Here is a 21,271-nt window from a genome sequence, read left to right as displayed (position 1 = left end):
CGTGGGCACTTTAAGACACAGTCACTATTCCCTGGGAGGTGAGCCAATAACCTAGCATCGGAAACAATCTCTACCCCCCTTTAACTTCCCCAGCGGTACTCACTCAGGATCAGCCGCGGTGACAGGACAGCTCCGGTGCACGAAGGTCTCCGTTCCCGATGTCTGGCAGGCAGCAGGGGCACGGTGATGCTCAGCAGTGTTCTCCTCCAGTCGCAGGACATGTGCGCCGGAACTCCGGATGAGGCGCACGCTGCTGGCCGGCTACAGGCGCGGCCTGCGCCGAAATCCAAGATGGCCGATTAACCCTCTTCGTTGCCGGCCGCACACGCTCCAGCTCCTCCTCCACGGTGCTTCGCGCCACTCGCGCAGGGGGCGGAGCCTAGTGACGACTCTGGGGTTCCCGCCAGTGAGGATTTGGCGGGCTGGAAATACTTGCTGCGCCACACGCCTCTGAGGTAAAATGCTTCAGGCGCAGCAGCGCCGGATGTAGCAGAGCTGACAAAGTTCTTTGCAGGGGTTAACCTCTTGAGTGCTGGAGCGGAGCTCGACAGCACGTGGCAGCAGTAATACAGTTCAATGTGAAACACACAAAGTCACTTGGGCCTATACCCGAATGGCAGCAGGGTTAGGCAGTACAATTGTTTCTTAATAAAGTACAGTCTTTAGTGCCAGAATAAGGCACAGAAGTATATATCCTGTGCTTGACGCCACTTGCAACATCCCCCACCGGGGCCTAGCCTTTTTCTTGGGGCCTGGAGACAGCCTGGGCTCGCAGTACCTGAGTGGCTGGCGGTTGCGGCCTAAGCACGCTTGTGTCACGGTGCTTGGTATGGGGAACCGGAGGGCTGTCCTACAGCCTGGCAGGTCTCCAGCAGGTGGTGTTGGCAAGAAATGATGAGGGAGAGGCTGCTATAGCGGATCTCCCTGGGGCAACCCTTTGGTGTCTAGAGTATGAGTCTCTGTGTGGTGGACAGGGTGCCCGTGATGGTGACAGCCGGAGTAGCAGGGACCAGACGGAGGCAGAGGTTGAACAGAAACACTTACAGTTCTTTATTGGAACCGACAGGAACATCAGCAACGTGCCTTTAACAAGATGGTGGAGTACTGGAGAGGTATTTGGAGGGAGCCACAGGATGTAGATCACCAGCCTGGATGCAATGGCAGGCTGGGAGGTAGCTGTGTCCTGGAAGGATTGCTTCAGGTATCACCCTTGAAGGTAGGATGATACCCCTTTCCTCTCTCTCTCTGTCTAACTAGTTCAGACTCTCTGGTCTGACTGGAACTCCTCTAAGAGTCTTCTCTAGAACATTCCTGGCCAGGGGTTTTATTATCTCCCCTTGGTCAGGTGGTGGCTGCTCCTCCAATTACCTCTCAGCTCACAGAGACAGCGTGTAACACATGTGATTGGCTGACACATATGACATCACATAAAACAATTAACTCCTGTCTTACCAGGCAGGATCTACCACTGCAATGTTCCCCTGTGTCCTATAAGGACTATGTAGTGTGATGTAGTGACATGCTGTGGGGCTGACTACACCCTACACATACTGCAAGCTACATGGTGGGACGTATTCGCAAACACAGCTCTGCCTTGCAACGGTAAGGTTGTTGCACATGGTTTAGGAATTTATTTGTATTGTCATATGGCAGTGGTGGCGAACCTATGGCACGGGTGCCAGAGGTGGCACTCAGAGCCATTTCTGTGGGCACCCTGGCCATCACAGAACAGACAGAGGTCACCAGACAGGAACAAATCCACCAAATCTTCCTGCAGTCCCAGACGACTTAAGAGATGCTGCTTTTAGCGCTATTTTAAAGCAACACTTCATTGACTGTTTGGAATGGTGGGAAAAGTGAGAAGGTGTGGACAGGGCTGCATTATCTTTGAAAGTCATCCTGCTGGACCCACCATTCTTCTTCTACAGACCCTGGAGAGAATCTGCAATGAGAGTCTGAATTTGCCCTCCTTCTTTCAACTGTATTGGTGGCCTCAGGGGGCCGATAAGATTGAAAGATGTGGAAGAACATGTTGCAATAAGTTACTGCTTAAAATACCATGTTGGCACTTTGTGAAATATAAGTGGGTTTTTTGTATTAGTTTGGGCACTCGGTCTGTAAAAGGTTCGCCATCACTGTCATATGGCATTAGTATCGGGGTATAAGAACCAGAGGAAGCTCAAAAGGGCATGTGAACAGCGTCCAAATGTGGTGTCAGGAAGTGGGAAACATAAAACAAAGCACAAATTCAGGTGTAGGAATACAGCTAATGAAGTAGTATCTCAGAGTATATAGTTGTGATCACCTTAGTGAAGATGGACAGAGGTATATAACAATGAGATGGACAGAGGTATATAATAATGAGATGGGCAGAGGTATATAATAATGAGATGGACAGAGGTATATAATAATGAGATGGACAGAGGTATATAACAATGAGATGGACAGAGGTATATAATAATGAGATGGACAGAGGTATATAATAATGAGATGGGCAGAGGTATATAATAATGAGATGGACAGAGGTATATAACAATGAGATGGACAGAGGTATATAACAATGAGATGGACAGAGGTATATAATAATGAGATGGACAGAGGTATATAATAATGAGATGGACAGAGGTATATAACAATGAGATGGACAGAGGTATATAATAATGAGATGGACAGAGGTATATAATAATGAGATGGACAGAGGTATATAATAATGAGATGGACAGAGGTATATAATAATGAGATGGACAGAGGTATATATTAATGAGATGGACAGAGGTATATAATAATGAGATGGACAGAGGTATATATTAATGAGATGGACAGAGGTATATAATAATGAGATGGACAGAGGTATATATTAATGAGATGGACAGAGGTATATAATAATGAGATGGACAGAGGTATATAATAATGAGATGGACAGAGGTATATAATAATGAGATGGACAGAGGTATATAATAATGAGATGGACAGAGGTATATAACAATGAGATGGACAGAGGTATATAATAATGAGATGGACAGAGGTATATAATAATGAGATGGACAGAGGTATATAACAATGAGATGGACAGAGGTATATAATAATGAGATGGACAGAGGTATATAATAATGAGATGGACAGAGGTATATAATAATGAGATGGACAGAGGTATATAATAATGAGATGGACAGAGGTATATATTAATGAGATGGACAGAGGTATATAATAATGAGATGGACAGAGGTATATATTAATGAGATGGACAGAGGTATATAATAATGAGATGGACAGAGGTATATAATAATGAGATGGGCAGAGGTATATAATAATGAGATGGACAGAGGTATATAATAATGAGATGGGCAGAGGTATATAATAATGAGATGGGCAGAGGTATATAATAATGAGATGGACAGAGGTATATAACAATGAGATGGACAGAGGTATATAATAATGAGATGGACAGAGGTATATAACAATGAGATGGACAGAGGTATATAATAATGAGATGGACAGAGGTATATAATAATGAGATGGGCAGAGGTATATAATAATGAGATGGACAGAGGTATATAATAATGAGATGGACAGAGGTATATAACAATGAGATGGACAGAGGTATATAATAATGAGATGGACAGAGGTATATAACAATGAGATGGACAGAGGTATATAATAATGAGATGGACAGAGGTATATAATAATGAGATGGGCAGAGGTATATAATAATGAGATGGACAGAGGTATATAATAATGAGATGGGCAGAGGTATATAATAATGAGATGGACAGAGGTATATAACAATGAGATGGACAGAGGTATATATTAATGAGATGGGCAGAGGTATATAATAATGAGATGGACAGAGGTATATAATAATGAGATGGACAGAGGTATATAATAATGAGATGGGCAGAGGTATATAATAATGAGATGGGCAGAGGTATATAATAATGAGATGGACAGAGGTATATAATAATGAGATGGGCAGAGGTATATAATAATGAGATGGACAGAGGTATATAACAATGAGATGGACAGAGGTATATAATAATGAGATGGACAGAGGTATATAATAATGAGATGGACAGAGGTATATATTAATGAGATGGACAGAGGTATATAATAATGAGATGGACAGAGGTATATAATAATGAGATGGACAGAGGTATATAACAATGAGATGGACAGAGGTATATAATAATGAGATGGACAGAGGTATATAATAATGAGATGGACAGAGGTATATAATAATGAGATGGGCAGAGGTATATAATAATGAGATGGACAGAGGTATATAACAATGAGATGGACAGAGGTATATAATAATGAGATGGACAGAGGTATATAATAATGAGATGGACAGAGGTATATATTAATGAGATGGACAGAGGTATATAATAATGAGATGGACAGAGGTATATAATAATGAGATGGACAGAGGTATATAATAATGAGATGGACAGAGGTATATAATAATGAGATGGACAGAGGTATATAATAATGAGATGGGCAGAGGTATATAATAATGAGATGGGCAGAGGTATATAATAATGAGATGGGCAGAGGTATATAATAATGAGATGGACAGAGGTATATAATAATGAGATGGACAGAGGTATATAATAATGAGATGGACAGAGGTATATAATAATGAGATGGACAGAGGTATATAATAATGAGATGGACAGAGGTATATAATAATGAGATGGACAGAGGTATATAATAATGAGATGGACAGAGGTATATAATAATGAGATGGACAGAGGTATATAATAATGAGATGGGCAGAGGTATATAATAATGAGATGGGCAGAGGTATATAATAATGAGATGGACAGAGGTATATATTAATGAGATGGACAGAGGTATATAATAATGAGATGGACAGAGGTATATATTAATGAGATGGACAGAGGTATATAATAATGAGATGGACAGAGGTATATAATAATGAGATGGACAGAGGTATATATTAATGAGATGGACAGAGGTATATAATAATGAGATGGACAGAGGTATATAATAATGAGATGGACAGAGGTATATAATAATGAGATGGACAGAGGTATATAATAATGAGATGGACAGAGGTATATAATAATGAGATGGGCAGAGGTATATAATAATGAGATGGGCAGAGGTATATAATAATGAGATGGGCAGAGGTATATAATAATGAGATGGACAGAGGTATATAATAATGAGATGGACAGAGGTATATAATAATGAGATGGACAGAGGTATATAATAATGAGATGGACAGAGGTATATAATAATGAGATGGACAGAGGTATATATTAATGAGATGGACAGAGGTATATAATAATGAGATGGACAGAGGTATATAATAATGAGATGGACAGAGGTATATAACAATGAGATGGACAGAGGTATATAATAATGAGAAGTGAAGCTTCAATCTGGCAGCCAGTATCCCAACACAAAAGGAGACAGCTTGAGGATATCATAAGTGAAAAAAGCGCTCCGAAAATCTACCCAACGAAGGCTATCGCCCAAAGCCGAAACGCGTTGAAATTTTGTAACATAGAACATTTCAACTCGTTTTGGCTTTGGACGTAAGCTTTCATTGGGTAGATATACAGTAAGTGTTGAAAATGTGGGCATACCCCGTTATTAGTACTTGCCACGTACCTAGACGACCAAGGCTTCTGTCCAGCGCCGAAACGCGTTGAAATTTTATGCTACAATGAAAATTAAAACAACGCTCTCCCTGAGGTTTGAGCAATCTTCCCCGTAGCATTTTTTTCACTTACGTTATCCTCAAGAATTAGTATAGGGGAGGTATATAGAGGGATTATCTTGTACTAAATAACTGCAGTATGTTGGCTAAGCTATGAGAAAAAATATAGTCTGAGATGGTAAGTGGGGGTGGGGCGTACTTTGTTATTAAAGGAAACCTACCATCAGAAATCTATCTATTTAGGTAGATGTGATGGTAGGTTTCTAGTAATGTGCTACGCCCTATCTATTTTTTCCTAATCCTAAAATAATTTCTAAAATAAGATACACTTTATCTAGCTAATATGCTAATTATCAGCAAAGGCTACTGGGGCTTATACTAGTCTTTGCGGCCACTGCCCGGAGAGGCTACTCCACGCCCCAGTAGCCTTTGCCGCTAATTAGCATATTAGCTAGATAAGTGTATCTTATTTTAGAAATTATTTTAGGATTAGGAAAAAATAAATATGGGATTAACACATTACTAGAAACCTACCATCAGATCTACCTAAATAGGTAGTTTTCCTTTAAATAATCCCCGAATCGGCACAGCCAGACCTGCATTAACATGTAACATATCCTAAAATGTCATATTCATCTCTGAAGTTGATGAATACAATGTGTACCGCCTGTCACCTTTGCCTGGATCTCCATCTTCAGGATGGAGCCTACGATGGACAGGACATCGCCCGCCACGCTGAGGAAGTGCCAACCATTGACAAACTGGATCTTGTCTGACCAAGGTACGGGCTTGGAGAATCGATGTCGGACATAGCTCACATATTCCTAACGTTAAAAGAAAAGATGCAGAAACACGATTAGGACACCCAGGGGGTCGTTTACTAAGGGCCCGAATTACGTTTTCCAGTTGGGTTTCCCAAATATTACCGTTTTGCGCCGAATTGCCCCGGGTTTTTGGCGCACGTGATCGAATTGTGGCATGCATGCGACGAAAATCGGGGGGTGTGGCCATCGGAAAACCCGACGGATTCGGAAAAACCGCCGTATTAAAAAAAAAAGTGTCACTTGACAGGCGCTTACCTGACATAGCTTGGTGAACTCCAGTGAACTCCGACGGACTTCAGCGCAGCAGCAACACCTGGTGGACATCGGGCGCACTACCTTAGTGAATCGCGGCCGGACCCGAATCAGCGTCGGAGAGCCGCTGGATCGCGACTGGACCGGCTAAGTAAATGTGCCCCATCCCCCAGGAAATATACTCTAGCAGCCTCCAAATTGGGTTTTTTTTCTGATGGACCTCTGGGGTTCAGTATTGGGTTGAGGCGGGGCCCACCGGAGGATCCTCTGGTACTCTGGTGGGCCAGTCCGACAATGCATAGAGTTTATGTTGAAAACATTTCCTAAACATTATTTTTTATGTTAAATGAATGCTCTCTGCTTGAAGTCCAACTAAGAGGCTTTTAAAGTGAAAAAAAAAGTGTTATTGCCCTTTCCTGCCACTTGCCACACGTTATCTCCACAGATAACAATGTAACAGCACCACCAGTATTTACTATAACAACATATGACAACTTTTTATACATGAATGTGAACCTACAGAGAATATATTCTAAACTGGCACAGGCGGTCTGCGACTTAAGGACACTCGACTTACAGACGACCCCTAGTTACAGACAGACCTCTCTGCCCCCTGCGACCTCTGGTGAATCTCTTTGGATGTTACTATAGTCCCAGGCTGCAAAGATCCCCTGTAAGTTGTCTGTAATAAAGCTTTATTGATAATTGTTGTTCCCATGACAGCACAAAATTTTTTGAAAATCCTATTGTCACTGGGGTAAAAATAAAATAATTTGTCTCGAGTTACATTTATATAATATTCCTGTTCCGACTTACGTACAAATTCAATTTAAGAACAAACCTAAAGAACCTATCCTGTACCTAACCCTGTATCTTAATGCGACTTACCCTCTGAAGGTGAAATCCACGAATCGCTGCCCATATACTAAGAGTTGTGGAGGTTATACAAGTCAGGATGATCACTGCATCCAAAAACATTCTGTAGTTGCTATACTGCTGCTCTAAAAAGATGGAAAAGCACAGCAATTTTTTATTGTATCAAAGTAAAGTATTTGGCAAATATATTTTTTCCTAAAAAATGTTTTCCAACTGTGAGATCACAATAACCCTAAGGCTTCAGACCCGTCGTCTTGGGATTGTGCTGGACACTCTGTGCACTCTGTGCCAGTCACTCCACTGGCTGCCCATAACCTTCCGAATATTGTTCAAATTATCCACCCTCATCCACAGAGCTCTGCACAGTGTTGCACCTTCTTACATGTCCTCCCTCATCTCCAGTGGCATAACTAGGAAAGGCAAGATCCCATAGCAGAATTGTTAATGGGATCTTACTAGAGATGAGCGAGCACTAAAATGCTCGGGTACTCGTTATTCGAGACAAACTTTTCCCGATGCTCGAGTGCTCGTCTCGAATAACGAGCCCCATTGAAGTCAATGGGAGACTCGAGCTTTTTTTAAGGGGACCAAGGCTCTGCACAGGGAAGCTTGGCCAAACACCTGGGAACCTCAGAAAAGGATGGAAACACCACGGAAATGGACAGGAAACAGCAGGGGCAGCATGCATGGATGCCTCTGAGGCTGCTTAATCGCACCATTATGCCAAAATTATGGGCAACAGCATGGCCATGACAGAGTGACAGAATGAAGCTAGATAGCATCTAAAACATCCAATAATTGACCCTGACACTATAGGGGACGGCATGCAGAGGCAGCGGCAGCAGGCTAGAGAGTGTCATGGCGACATACCCTAAATGGACTCAGGCTTCAAACCAATGGGTGGCAGAGAGGAACCAAAGGAGGTGAGCAAGAAGCGCTCAAATAATATCGGTACATGATAAAAGTTTGCCAGTATATTTTGTGGATTACACAGCAGGGTGGCGACAAAGTTAACATGGAAGCCATGAAAACAACCCAAAATTCTGTCTGACACAGCTCGTTTGATAAGGGGACCATGTATGGAGGCAGTGAACTAGTAGTAGATTAAAGGTGCTGCAGTTAAAACTATGTTAGTTGGATCTTGGCATGGAGCTGGCGCTCCGCTGCCAGGCGAGCTTTCGCCAATCCAAGCCCCTGTCTCTAGGCTACTCCCCAAACAGCACTTCTAAGAACCTTTTGTATAAGATCAAGTGTAGTAGCGTTCTTATAAGTTTGGGATATGGCGGGTGAGGGGAATGTAAACAGATGCGCAAGAAGCGCTGAAATAATATCGGTAAATGATAAAAGTTTGCCAGTATATTTTGGGGATTACACAGCAGGGTGGCGACAAAGTTAACAAGTTTGATGTGGAATCCATGAAAACAACCCAAATTTGTGCCTGACACACCTCGTTTGATAAGGGGACGATGTATGGAGGCAGCTATATGGACGACTTTTGGAGGTAGCAATGGAGACAACGTGTGGAGGCTGCTATGGAGACAATTTAATTTGGATAGTGCCTGTATGTGGCAGTTCAAAAAAGTTTTCAAACCAGAGGAGCAGGTAGGTGGCCCTCCAGAAAAATGGAATAGATTCAGTGCCTGTATGTGGAAGTCCAAAAAAGTTTTCAAACCAGAGGAGCAGGTAGGTGGCCCTCCAGAAAAATGAAATAGATTGAGTGCCTGTATGTGGCAGTCCAAAAAAGTTTTCAAACCAGAGGAGCAGGTAGGTGGCCCTCCAGAAAAATGAAATAGATTGAGTGCCTATATGTGGCAGTCCAAAAAAGTTTTCAAACCAGAGGAGCAGGTAGGTGGCCCTCCAGAAAAATGAAATAGATTGAGTGCCTGTATGTGGCAGTCCAAAAAAGTTTTCAAACCAGAGGAGCAGGTAGGTGGCCCTCCAGAAAAATTGAATAGATTGAGTGCCTGTATGTGGCACTCCCAAAAATTGTTTAAAACAGAGGACCGGGTAGGTGGCCCTCCAGAAAAATTAAATGCATAAAGTACTATAGCTAGAGCCAGTGGGCCCTGTCAACAAATAGCCAGTTTCCTCTGCTTTAGTGTACAAAGAGGAGGAGAAGGAGGAAAATGAGGAGGAGGAGGAGTGGATCAATTATTCAGGTTGAGCTTCCTTCACCTGGTGGAGATTGGAAATTATGAGAAATCCAGGCTTTAATCATCTTAATAAGCGTCAGCCTGTCAGCGCTGTCAGTCGACAGGCGTGTACGCTTATCGGTGATGATGCCACCAGCTGCACTGAAAACCCGCTCGGACAAGACGCTAGCGGCAGGGCAGGCAAGAACCTCCAAGGCGTACAGCGCCAGTTCGTGCCACATGTCCAGCTTTGAAACCCAGTAGTTGTAGGGAGCTGTGTGATCATTTAGGACGATGGTATGGTCAGCTACGTACTCCCTCACCATCTTTCTGTAAAGATCAGCCCTACTCTGCCGAGACTGGGGACAGGTGACAGTGTCTTGCTGGGGTGACATAAAGCTGGCAAAAGCCTTGTAAAGCGTACCCTTGCCAGTGCTGGACAAGCTGCCTGCTCGCCTACTCTCCCTCGCTACTTGTCCCGCAGAACTACGCACTCTGCCGCTAGCGCTGTCAGAAGGGAAACACTGTTTCAGCTTGTGCACCAGGGCCTGCTGGTATTCATGCATTCTCACACTCCTTTCCTCTCCAGGGATGAGAGTGGAAAGATTTTGCTTGTACCGTGGGTCCAGGAGAGTGAATACCCAGTAATCGGTGCTGGAATAAATTCTTTGAACGCGAGGGTCACGGGATAGGCAGCCTAGCATGAAATCTGCCATATGCGCCAGAGTCCCAACGCGCAAGAATTCACTCCCCTCACTGGCCTGACTGTCCATTTCCTCCTCCTCCAACTCCTCCAACTCCTCTTCTTCTGGCCATACACGCTGAACAGTGAAGGTCTGAGCAATGCTCCCCTCTTGTGTCTCGCCAACATTCTCCTCCTCTTCCTCCTCATCCTCCTCCACCTCCACCTCCTCCGATATGCGCTGAGAAACAGACCTGAGGGTGCTTTGGCTATCAACAAGGGAATCTTCTTCCCCCGTCTCTTGTGACGAGCGCAAAGCTTCCGACTTCATGCTGATCAGAGAGTTTTTCAACAGGCCAAGCAGCGGGATGGTGAGGCTGATGATGGCGGCATCGCCACTGACCATCTGTGTTGACTCCTCAAAGTTACTCAGCACCTGACAGATATCAGACATCCACGTCCACTCCTCATTGTAGACTTGAGGAAGCTGACTGACCTGACTACCAGTTCTGGTGGAAGTTGACATCTGGCAGTCTACAATCGCTCTGCGCTGCTGGTAAACTCTGGATAACATGGTTAATGTTGAATTCCACCTCGTGGGCACGTCGCACAACAGTGAGCGGGCAGTTGGAGGCGGCGCTGCGCTGCCCTGAGAGTGGCAGCATCTGTGCTGGACTTCCTGAAATGCGCACAGATGCGGCGCACCTTCGTGAGCAAATCTGACAGATTGGGGTATGTCTTGAGGAAACGCTGAACTATCAGATTTAACACATGGGCCAGGCATGGCACATGTGTCAGTCTGCCGAGTTGCAGAACCGCCACCAGGTTACGGCCGTTGTCACACACAACCATGCCTGGCTTCAGGTTCAGCGGTGCCAGCCACAGATCAGTCTGCGCCGTGATGCCCTGTAATAGTTCTTGGGCGGTGTGCCTTTTATCGCCTAGGCTCAGCAGTTTGAGCACCGCCTGCTGTCGCTTAGCGACGGCACTGCTGCTGTGCCTAGAGCTAGCGACTGATGGCGCCATGCCCACGGATGGTAGTTCGGAGGACTGGGAGGAGGAGGAGGCATAGTAGGCCTTTGAGACCTGGACCGAGGTAGGCCCCGCAATCCTCGGCGTCGGCAGTATATGACCAGCCCCAGGGTCAGACTCGGTCCCAGCCTCCACCAAGTTAACCCAATGTGCCGTCAGCGACATATAGTGGCCCTGCCCGGCAGCACTCGTCCACGTGTCCGTGGTCAGGTGGACCTTGTCAGAAACGGCGTTGGTCAGGGCACGGATGATGTTGTCTGACACGTGCTGGTGCAGGGCTGGGACGGTACATCGGGAAAAGTAGTGGCGGCTGGGGACCGAATACCGAGGGGCGGCCGCCGCCATGAGGTTGCGAAAGGCCTCGGTCTCTACTAGCCTATAGGGCAGCATCTCCAGGCTAAGCAATCTGGAGATGTGGACATTAAGGGCTTGGGCGTGCGGGTGGGTTGCACTATATTTTCTTTTCCGCTCCAGCGTCTGGGGTATGGAGAGCTGAACGCTGGTGGATGCTGTGGAGGATCGTGGAGGCGACGATGGGGTTTTTGTGCCAGGGTCCTGGGCAGGGGGCTGACTATCAGCTGACACAGGGGAAGGAGCAGTGGTGTGCACGGCCGGAGGTGAACGGGCTTGTTGCCACTGAGTGGGGTGTTTAGCATTCATATGCCTGCGCATACTGGTGGTAGTTAAGCTAGTAGTGGTGGAACCCCTGCTGAGCCTGGTTTGGCAAATGTTGCACACCACAGTCGGTCGGTCATCCGGTGTTTCCTTAAAGAACCTCCAGACTTCTGAAAATCTAGCCCTCGCCGCGGGAGCCCTCGCCACGGGAGCTTCACTACGTGACACATTTGGCGCTGATGCACCTGCTCTGGCCCTGCCTCTCCGTCTGGCCCCACCACTGCCTCTTCCAACCTGTTCTGGTCGAGGACTCGCCTCCGTCTCAGAAGCACTGTGTTCACCCGGCCTCTCAACCCAGCTTGGGTCTGTCACCTCATCATCCTCCGATCCCTCAGTCTGCTCCCCCCTCGGACTTCCTGCCCTGACAACAACTTCACCACTGTCTGACAACCGTGTCTCCTCATCGTCGGACACCTCTTTACACACTTCTTCCACTACGTCAAGAAGGTCATCATCACCCACAGACTGCGACTGGTGGAAAACCTGGGCATCGGAAAATTGCTCAGCAGCAACCGGACAAGTGGTTTGTGACTGTGGGAAGGGTCCAGAAAACAGTTCCTCAGAGTATGCCGGTTCAAATGCCAAATTTTCCTGGGAGGGGGCAGACTGGGGGGGAGGAGGCTGAGGTGCAGGAGCTGGAGGAGTGCCGATTTCGGTGACATGGGTGGACTGCGTGGAAGACTGACTGGTGGACAAATTGCTCGAAGCATTGTCGGCAATCCACGACATCACCTGTTCGCACTGTTCTGGCCTCAACAGTGCTCTACCACGAGTCCCAGTAACTTCAGACATGAACCTAGGGAGTGTAGCTCTGCGGCGTTCCCCTGCTCCCTCATAAGCAGGTGGTGTCTCACCCCGGCCAGGACCACGACCTCTGACCCCTGCAGTAGATGGACGCCCACGTCCCCGCCCTCGTCCTCGTCCTCTACCCCTAGCCCTCGGGTTAAACATTTTGAAAATGAAAGTTATATAACTTTAATTTTGTTTTTAACTTTTTTTTGTTTTTTTTTTGTGTTTTTTAGTTTTTTTTTGTGTTTTTTAGTTTTTAAAACCAAACAATGCTATCCTATTGCTATGGCTATTTTCTAGCCAAGTATGAAAGCACACTGCTATGCCAGATGAGATGACGCTGAGTTATGAAAAAATAAACGTAAAATAAAAAGGAAATGGCAGACTGTGCCTAATTGAAATCCAACCCCTAATAAATTATCCCACTTCGGTCTTTGCGATGGATATGTGCGTCACTAAGCGCTAAACACAGCGGTCGCAAGTCTCACTCCAAATTCCTCACAATTGGCTAGTATATGCACTGCAGCAAGTACAGCCACCAGCAGATCAACCAGAAATAAAATATATATAACGCTATTGTAGGCGTAAGTAAGCCGTTTGGATTCTCCTATGGCTATTTTCTAGCCAAGTATGAAAGCACACTACTATGCCAGATGAGATGACACTGAGTTATGAAAAAATAAACGTAAAATAAAAAGCAACTGCCAGACTGTGCCTAATTGAAATCAAACCCCTAATAAATTTTCCCACTTTGGTGTTTGAGGTGGATATGTGTGTCACTAAGAGCTAAACACAACGGTAGCAAGTCCCCCTGCTAATTCCTCACAATATGGTACTAGCTGCACTACTAGTGCCAGCAAGCCCAGCCACAAGCAAACCAAAAAAAAAAAAGTAGAACGTTATTGTAGCCCTAAGAAGGGCTGTTGGGTTCTTTGAGAATCACTCCTGCCTAACACTATTCTAATAGAACAGCCTAACGCTTTCCCTGACCAGCAGCAGCTCTCTCCCTAGCGGCATCCAGAGACAGAATGATCCGAGCAGCGCGGGCAGCGGCTAGTCTATCCCAGGGTCACCTGATCTGGCCAGCCAACCACTGCTATCGACGTGTAAGGGTACCACGTCATGCTGGGTGGAGTGCAGAGTCTCCTGGCTTGTGATTGGCTCTGTTTCTGGCCGCCAAAAAGCAAAACGGCGGGAGCTGCCATTTTCTCGAGCGGGCGAAGTATTCGTCCGAGCAACGAGCAGTTTCGAGTACGCTAATGCTCGAACGAGCATCAAGCTCGGACGAGTATGTTCGCTCATCTCTAGATCTTACCTACCCCCTCAGAAAATATACACATTTATACACTCTTACACACACATTTATATACTTTTATGCACTGATACATACATTTATACACTCACACAGATCATTCCCAGTACCTACTGACCACATGGTAGTAGTACATGGTAGGAATTAGAGATAAGAGATCCATAGTCCTATCATTCTTCTGTCCCCTCACTCTTCTCCAAAATTTCTCACATGCGCTGCCGATTCATGCTGTGCCCTATGGAAGATGTGCCCTGCTATATACATATTTTTCTGTACAATGTGTAGCGTAATATGTATATAATGGTGCATATCCTCCATTCTTTATTGTGTCAGGTCGGATCCCAGGGCTCCTCGACACTGTGGGCCCCATAGTAGCTGCTATGGCTGCCACCCCTGTAGTTACGTTCCTGCTCATGTCAAACTTTTGCGCAATCTGTGCTCTTAATTAGTCATCTAAGACAATTTTCTTCTTAATTTGAACCTCCCACTCACGTCTCCAGGATGTCTCCCAAGCTGCACCAATTCTCTGGAATTCACTACCTTGGCCTACCAGACTACAGGAGAGGGAAAAGAAGGAATCTGATGTCAATAATTAATTAGGTTTGCACTTACTGGAGCCGGACACAAACCAATCTCTACATTTCTTGATTGTGACATCATTATCCAGTTTAAGTTTAATCCCCCCGCTGTATGCTTTATTATTGAAAGTAATCTGCAGAAAGAGACAGGTTAAATAAAAAATATCAATATCATAATTTGGGTTCTGCAGAATTATACAGACCCGTATATCTACGTGGTAACAGATGACATACAAATCCTGTAGTCTCACTTGCTTTCACCACTCCCCTGCATAATAATATACAATCTGTAGAGCACTGATGGAAAACAGTGTGACTACTGGATCTGACTACATAGGATGTTTGTTGTCTGTTACCATGGAGTTGCATAGGATTGTATAGAAGCTGTATGAACAAAACAGAAGGGAGCATCTGCCCTGTACTCACTGTCACTGTAAAGTCATAGCAGTCCGGAAGCTCGTGGTGACGTATGGTCTGTAGGTTGATCGACTTCAGCTTGAACTTGATCTCTACCGAGACGAGCCTGGAGGAGTAACTAATTCATGAGTTAAAAAGCTACGGGAACTAAAAAGAACTGGGTCACTCCCGGTGAAATTGGGTCTTACCGATAAAAGTCCAGTGTCTTGTTCCTGAACTTGTCTTCAAGGGAGAGATCACTTATTGGCGTCATTGGTAGCACGGTGAAGCATTCTAGAGGGAGGGAGAGTCTCGTAGAACATCACCAAGACAAGAACTTTCTGTTCCGCACGACCCATTTATATCCCAGTGTATTATGTTATAACATCTTGTACCTGTCTGAGTTTATATGAAGTTTATGTGCTAAAAGTAAGGCTTGAAGCTTAGTACAATCACCTGATCCCTACACTGGTTCCTTATAATAATCCTTTATTTATATAGCGCACACAGATTACGCACACTGCACAGAACTTGCCAAATCAGTCCCTGTCCCCAATGGGGCTCGCAATCTAATCAACTTACCAGGATGTTTTGGAGTGTGGGAGGAAACCGGAGGACCCGGAGGAAACCCACACAAACACGGAGAGAACATACAAACTCTTTGCAGTGGGACTTGAACCCAGGTCCCCAGCGCTGCAAGGCTCTAATGCTAACCACTAAGCCACTGTGCCGCCTTTATAGTGAGTCGATGGCACTGGTCTATACATGTCTATTGGGGGGGGGGGTTATGCACAGGTGTGGGAACTACTGTAAATTTTGGATTTGAGGCTTTATCCTGCATTTTTAAGTCCTCTAGTCACACCCCAGAGAGATGACGACGTATGAGGCTGCCGTCACACGTGGCATTGCATTTTGAAACCCAATACAACAGCTGAAAAGAGGAGATTTGCCTAATTAGGTGGGTGTTAACATTTCCGTACACAAAACGCTGTTAACACAATATTAACATGCTCGTTAACACTCCGATAATGGTTGTGTTTTGTAAACCCAAATGTTGACTTTATGTAGTTATGTAGCAAATCTTGGGATGCAATGTAAACACCATGTGTGAACGCAGCCGTAAAGCGTGTCAACTCATTCTAATTTACATGTTAAAATAGGGTCCAAAAAAAAATCCTTCCTCTGTACCTGCACCATGTGTTAAAAGACAAAAATAAGAAAAAAAAGGTGATACATAAGTGAAAAGTCGCACAGAGCATCTAGAAAATAAAGATACATAATGCACTGCACAAGGGACAGGCAAAAGCGTACTTGTAAATATCAGCAAAAGTTGCAAAAACACAAAAAGTCGCAAAAAGAAAGAAAAAAACATGCAAAAATAAGGGTACAGGCAGTACCCGAGTTACGTACAAGATAGGTTCTGTAGGCTTGTTATTAAGTTGAATTTGTATGTAAGTTGAAACTGTATATTTTATAATTGTAGTTCTAGACACAAAAATTTTTTTTGCACCAGTTTCAAACTTTTTTGCTGTAATGGGACCAAGGATTATCCATAAAGCTTCATTACAGACACATTACAGCTGATCATTGCAGTCTGGAACTATAGTAACATCCAGAGAGGTCACAGGGGGCAGAGAGGTCTGTCTGTAACTAGGGGTGGTCTATAAGTTGGGTGTCCTTAAGTAGGGGACCGCCTGTACATGGAGTCAACTGTTTACACAGCTTGGGGTATTGTCTGTATAGGGGTAATGTGTCAGCTCCCCACCAATCATAATTGAGGATATCCTGAGGATAACATTTGTAGTTTGTACGTTCTTTTAAAAAAATGTTGGCTCCAAAATGATACTGATAGACGGCTAAAATAAAGGTTATATCCCATGGGATCTTTGTACAGCGCTATGGCATATGTTGGTGCTGGATAAATAAATATAATAATGTTACCTGTCTCAATATTAGGGTCAATATGAAACGTTTCATTTCCAGGAAAGATGTTTCCGTGTTTATAGAACTTCCTGCAGACCGTCATCCCGCGCTGACCCCCTGACATCTCCCCATAGGCAAAGTTCCCAACGGATATTTTCCGGAGCTCCAAGTACTGCGGATACAATATGTGATTAACTATTCTAAAATCAATGTCTTATGTGTAGCATAAATTCTACTATATATACCATTTGCAAATTTAATGTCCATTTAGGAACAGATTTTATGGTATATCAGCAAGGTTGACCATACAAAGGTACAGACAGTCTTATGCATTGTCCCTGGAGATCGGTGCAATCATACTTAACTGTGTGATTTTAGTAGCAGCAGGACTGTGAAAAATATTTTTATATTCCAGGATTGTAGCTGGATTTGGAGCACTGGGGGAGTGTCCTCACACTGCTTAGCTCTAAGCTCTATGCTTTAGGCTACATTCACACGGCTGTATGGGGGACCTATATACGGCCGACGTATATATGCCGTATATATTTCCCCGATAGATGGCAATGGGCTCACGGCGCCGTACGGGAGCGGTATGGTGCAGCACACGTGCGGCACCATTCCATAGCCAGGAGTAAGATAGGACATGTCCTATCTTTCCCTGTAATACAGCGCCTTGCGCCATATATCGCTATGGAGAGGGGCGGGGGTGAGCGGCGCTCCCCCCTCCTCCTCTCCCAGATACATGTTCATGTGAATGTAGCCTTAATTTTAAATGAACTGGTCCCTGCCCCCAAGTGAGGCAGTAGGGTGGAGCTGCAGAGCCGTTGAATGCAGAGCGCTATAAGCACAGCAGTGGGAGGACAATCTGACAGTGCTCTTAGTCCAGCTACAATCCTGGAATATAAATATTTCACAGTCCTGCACCTACTAACAAAACACACTAAATGTATGATTACACACTACAGGAGCAATACCTAACAAACTTTGCTGATTTTGAAAAGGAAAGTAAAAATGATCTTATGAACTTACCTGGTGAATTGTAAAATTGATGTGATTATAGACATCCTCCTGAGGGAACAGCGTGTTCCCCTCTCCTCTTCTTCCATGTTTGTAGTCTTTCAGAAATAAGTGTTTAAAAGTTAAAGTGTTCTCCTCCCTAAAATCCACCAGCATCTCATTGTTCAGCCCGAATAACACCAACTACAGGGGAGATGACACAATGTACACATTCACCATGAGGGGCGAGGAGGAGATTACTACCGTATAACTTTGGTGCTGTATGTAATAATAATCTTGGTTTTGGTGCTGTATGTATGTAGTAATCTTGGTTCCAATGCTGTATCTATGTATTAAGATTGGTTCTAGTCCTGTATCTATATATTAATTTTGTTTCAGATGTTCCATCTATATAGTAAGCTTAGGTCTGGTGCTCTGTCAATATAGTAATCTTGGTTCTGGTACTGTATTTAGGTAGTAAGCTTAGTTCTGGTGCTGTATCAGTGTAGTAAGATTGGTTCTAGTCCTGTATCTATATAGTAAGCTTAGTTCTGGCGCAGTCCCCCACCATGGGCCCTGGGTGTATGAATATTATAGCCCCTACAAGTCTGGAATCACTTCCTACATCTGGTACTACAATCAGCTTCTTAGGAAATGGAGGAAGTGTCCCTTCGGTCTGCTTTCAAACTGCGGTTTCAGGACCTTTGGAGGACTTTCAAAGGTCTTAAATTGGCATTTGATTTCTTAGTATAAAGTTTGGTGGGTAATTTGGGTGGCCATGGGCCCCCTAGAAGGGGTTATATTATAACTGCAGCCTTCAAGTGCTGGGGTCCTGGGTTCAAGTCCCAGGGTCAACATCTGCAAAGAGTTTGTATGTTCTCTCAGTGTTTGTGTGGGTTTCCTCCGGGTCCTCCGGTTTCCTCCCACACTCCAAAACATACTGGTGGCTTTATTAGATTGTGAGCCCCATTGGTGACAGGGAATGATCTGGCAAACTCTGTGCAGCGCTACAGCATCTGTGTGCACTATATAAATAAAGGATTATTATTTTTATTGTACTGCATGTATGTAGTAAGCTTAGCTTCTGTCCTGTATCAATGTAGTCAGATTTGTTCTGCTACTATATCTACATAGTAATCTTGATTTCAGTGCTGTATTTATGAAGTAAGCTTGGTTCCGATGCTGTGTCTATATAGTAATCTTGCTTTTGGTTTCTGTATGCATGTGGTGAGCTTATTCCTGGTGCTGTATAAATGTAGCAAGATTGGCTTTGGTGCTGTCCCCATTTAATATGACATAGTTTCTTAGCAGGTAAATTTTTCATATTACTATTTTTATGTACTTAACATCAGATCATTTAAAAATTCTGAACTATTGGAGAGGCTAAAATCTCGCTACGCTCCAGAGCCTGTGATAGGTTTACACTTTTGTTTGCAATGTGGTCCTGAAGAGACCCACACCAGACCTTTCACCTAAGGGCCTCCACCAACCTTAAGCTTTAAAGTTACACCAGTCTCGTGTGGATACAGACGCCTTTGATCTCACCTGGATCGTCACCAATGCGGTTTTCAGGACCTGAATGCAAAGTTTCCACGGTTTGCGTCCACAAGCTTGAAATTTTTCAAAGGGGGTCATAAAATGGTACATGAGTTTCCTCTTCAGAATGTCCTCCAGGAGGCGCTCCTGTGTGATGGGGCAGGTCTTACCCACATTGGCGCCATTATGTTTGTCCGCGGAAAGATGTGTCACCGTTGTGTCTGGGTTCTCCATTACTGTAGTTCTGTAGGTAGGAGAAACCGAGAGAATCAGAAGAAGAAACGACTGCCCCGGCACCTATTTTACTCACAATTTTACACCGACATCATACACAACTATAACTACACATCATAAACAGCTATAACTACACATCATACACAGCTATAACTACACATCATACACAGTCCCGTGACTGTTATCGTTGTCGCTAATGATATCCAATCACAGTGCAGTTCCCAGTTTGCAAACTGAAAGCTTGAGTGTGATTGGTTGCTATGGGAAACAGATAAAGCGCGGCCTTTGTAGCCGGCTCTAGTGATGTGTCGTTCATGAATGAGCCGGATCACAGAGCCAACTCTCATGTCAACGATTCGGCTCCCCGCACCCTCACCCTTTGTAACCTGATAAAATCATATTATAAAAGTGGTGTGGAGAGGGGTGACTGCCTGGACTGAGGCTCCCTATTATACATGGAATAGGGAGCAGTTCAGGAGCCAGAAGAGTCGGCTCTTATTAGGGAGCAGATCACTAAGAAGAGCCGGCCGGCCCATCACTAGAAGCCTCTTACATTTAGGGAACATCAGCCTCCAGAGCTCCCAGGGCTGGTTATTGGGGGCTAGTAGTCACTCACTACAGTAAATGTGGATAGAGGACACTACACTGTATAGTAAAGGAGGTTTTAGAGCGCCGGGGCCTTAAAATGTTCCTCCATGTTCATCCCTGCAGATGTTGTGTTCCTCCCAGCAGCCACCACAAGGGGGAGCTGCAGCCACATGTGTTTCTACAATCTCCTTTGCTTTCAGATTACACTTCAGGCTACAGGTCCAGACAGGGAAAATGTGTCAAAAAATGATGTAGCTTGAATGAATTTCTTAAAAATTAACACCCCAAAACAACATAGTGTATAAACTAAGAATCTTATGGATGCCCCCATCCATACTTCTCAACTCTTAGTGTAAGTAAAATAAGGGTTATCAAGAGTCAACAATTATTTTTTTTACATGACAAACCAAGCCCCTTATCCACCCCCAGTATTCCCACACAGAATAATATCCATATTTATGGCACTCCGGGTGGTGGCACACGTACGTTTTTAACCCGTTTTTAAGCAGTCCGTCTTTTGAAAATGCATCAGTTTTTGACAGTTTTTCCAACCGGGGGACACACGTTTTTTCCTACAGCCGGGTGGACACACGTCGGGCACACTGAAGAGGAGGAAAAGAAGGCGCTCCCCTCGCAATAGAGAATAGTGGCGTATGGCTAAAAGATAGAGCAGGCTGAGCCTGGGCGCCATAACCAACTATGGGGGACATACATATTTGTACGCCCCTATATGTTCGTGAGAATGAAGCCTTACACTGTA

General features: G+C 44.6%; 1 protein-coding gene across 2 annotated transcripts in view; it reads right to left on the bottom strand.

The window, feature by feature from the left end:
- LOC140104790 (mucolipin-3-like) overlaps window positions 1–21,271 on the bottom strand; it is a 33,799-nt gene that overhangs the window by 11,511 nt on the left and 1,017 nt on the right. For both annotated transcript variants that reach the window (XM_072128476.1, XM_072128477.1), the window contains exons 2-9: window positions 19,699–19,933; window positions 18,187–18,357; window positions 17,176–17,329; window positions 15,444–15,528; window positions 15,265–15,361; window positions 14,873–14,972; window positions 7,651–7,763; window positions 6,361–6,510 (exon numbers count right to left, since the gene is read on the bottom strand). In XM_072128476.1, coding sequence (XP_071984577.1) covers window positions 6,361–6,510; window positions 7,651–7,763; window positions 14,873–14,972; window positions 15,265–15,361; window positions 15,444–15,528; window positions 17,176–17,329; window positions 18,187–18,357; window positions 19,699–19,933 — 1,105 coding nt within the window. The remainder of the gene's footprint in view (window positions 1–6,360; window positions 6,511–7,650; window positions 7,764–14,872; window positions 14,973–15,264; window positions 15,362–15,443; window positions 15,529–17,175; window positions 17,330–18,186; window positions 18,358–19,698; window positions 19,934–21,271) is intronic.

Source organism: Engystomops pustulosus, chromosome 10, assembly GCF_040894005.1.
Source record: "Engystomops pustulosus chromosome 10, aEngPut4.maternal, whole genome shotgun sequence".
Classification (NCBI taxonomy): Eukaryota; Metazoa; Chordata; class Amphibia; order Anura; family Leptodactylidae; genus Engystomops; species Engystomops pustulosus.
The sequence above is the reverse complement of the archived record's forward strand: the minus strand, read 5'-3'. Positions and strand labels throughout refer to the sequence as shown.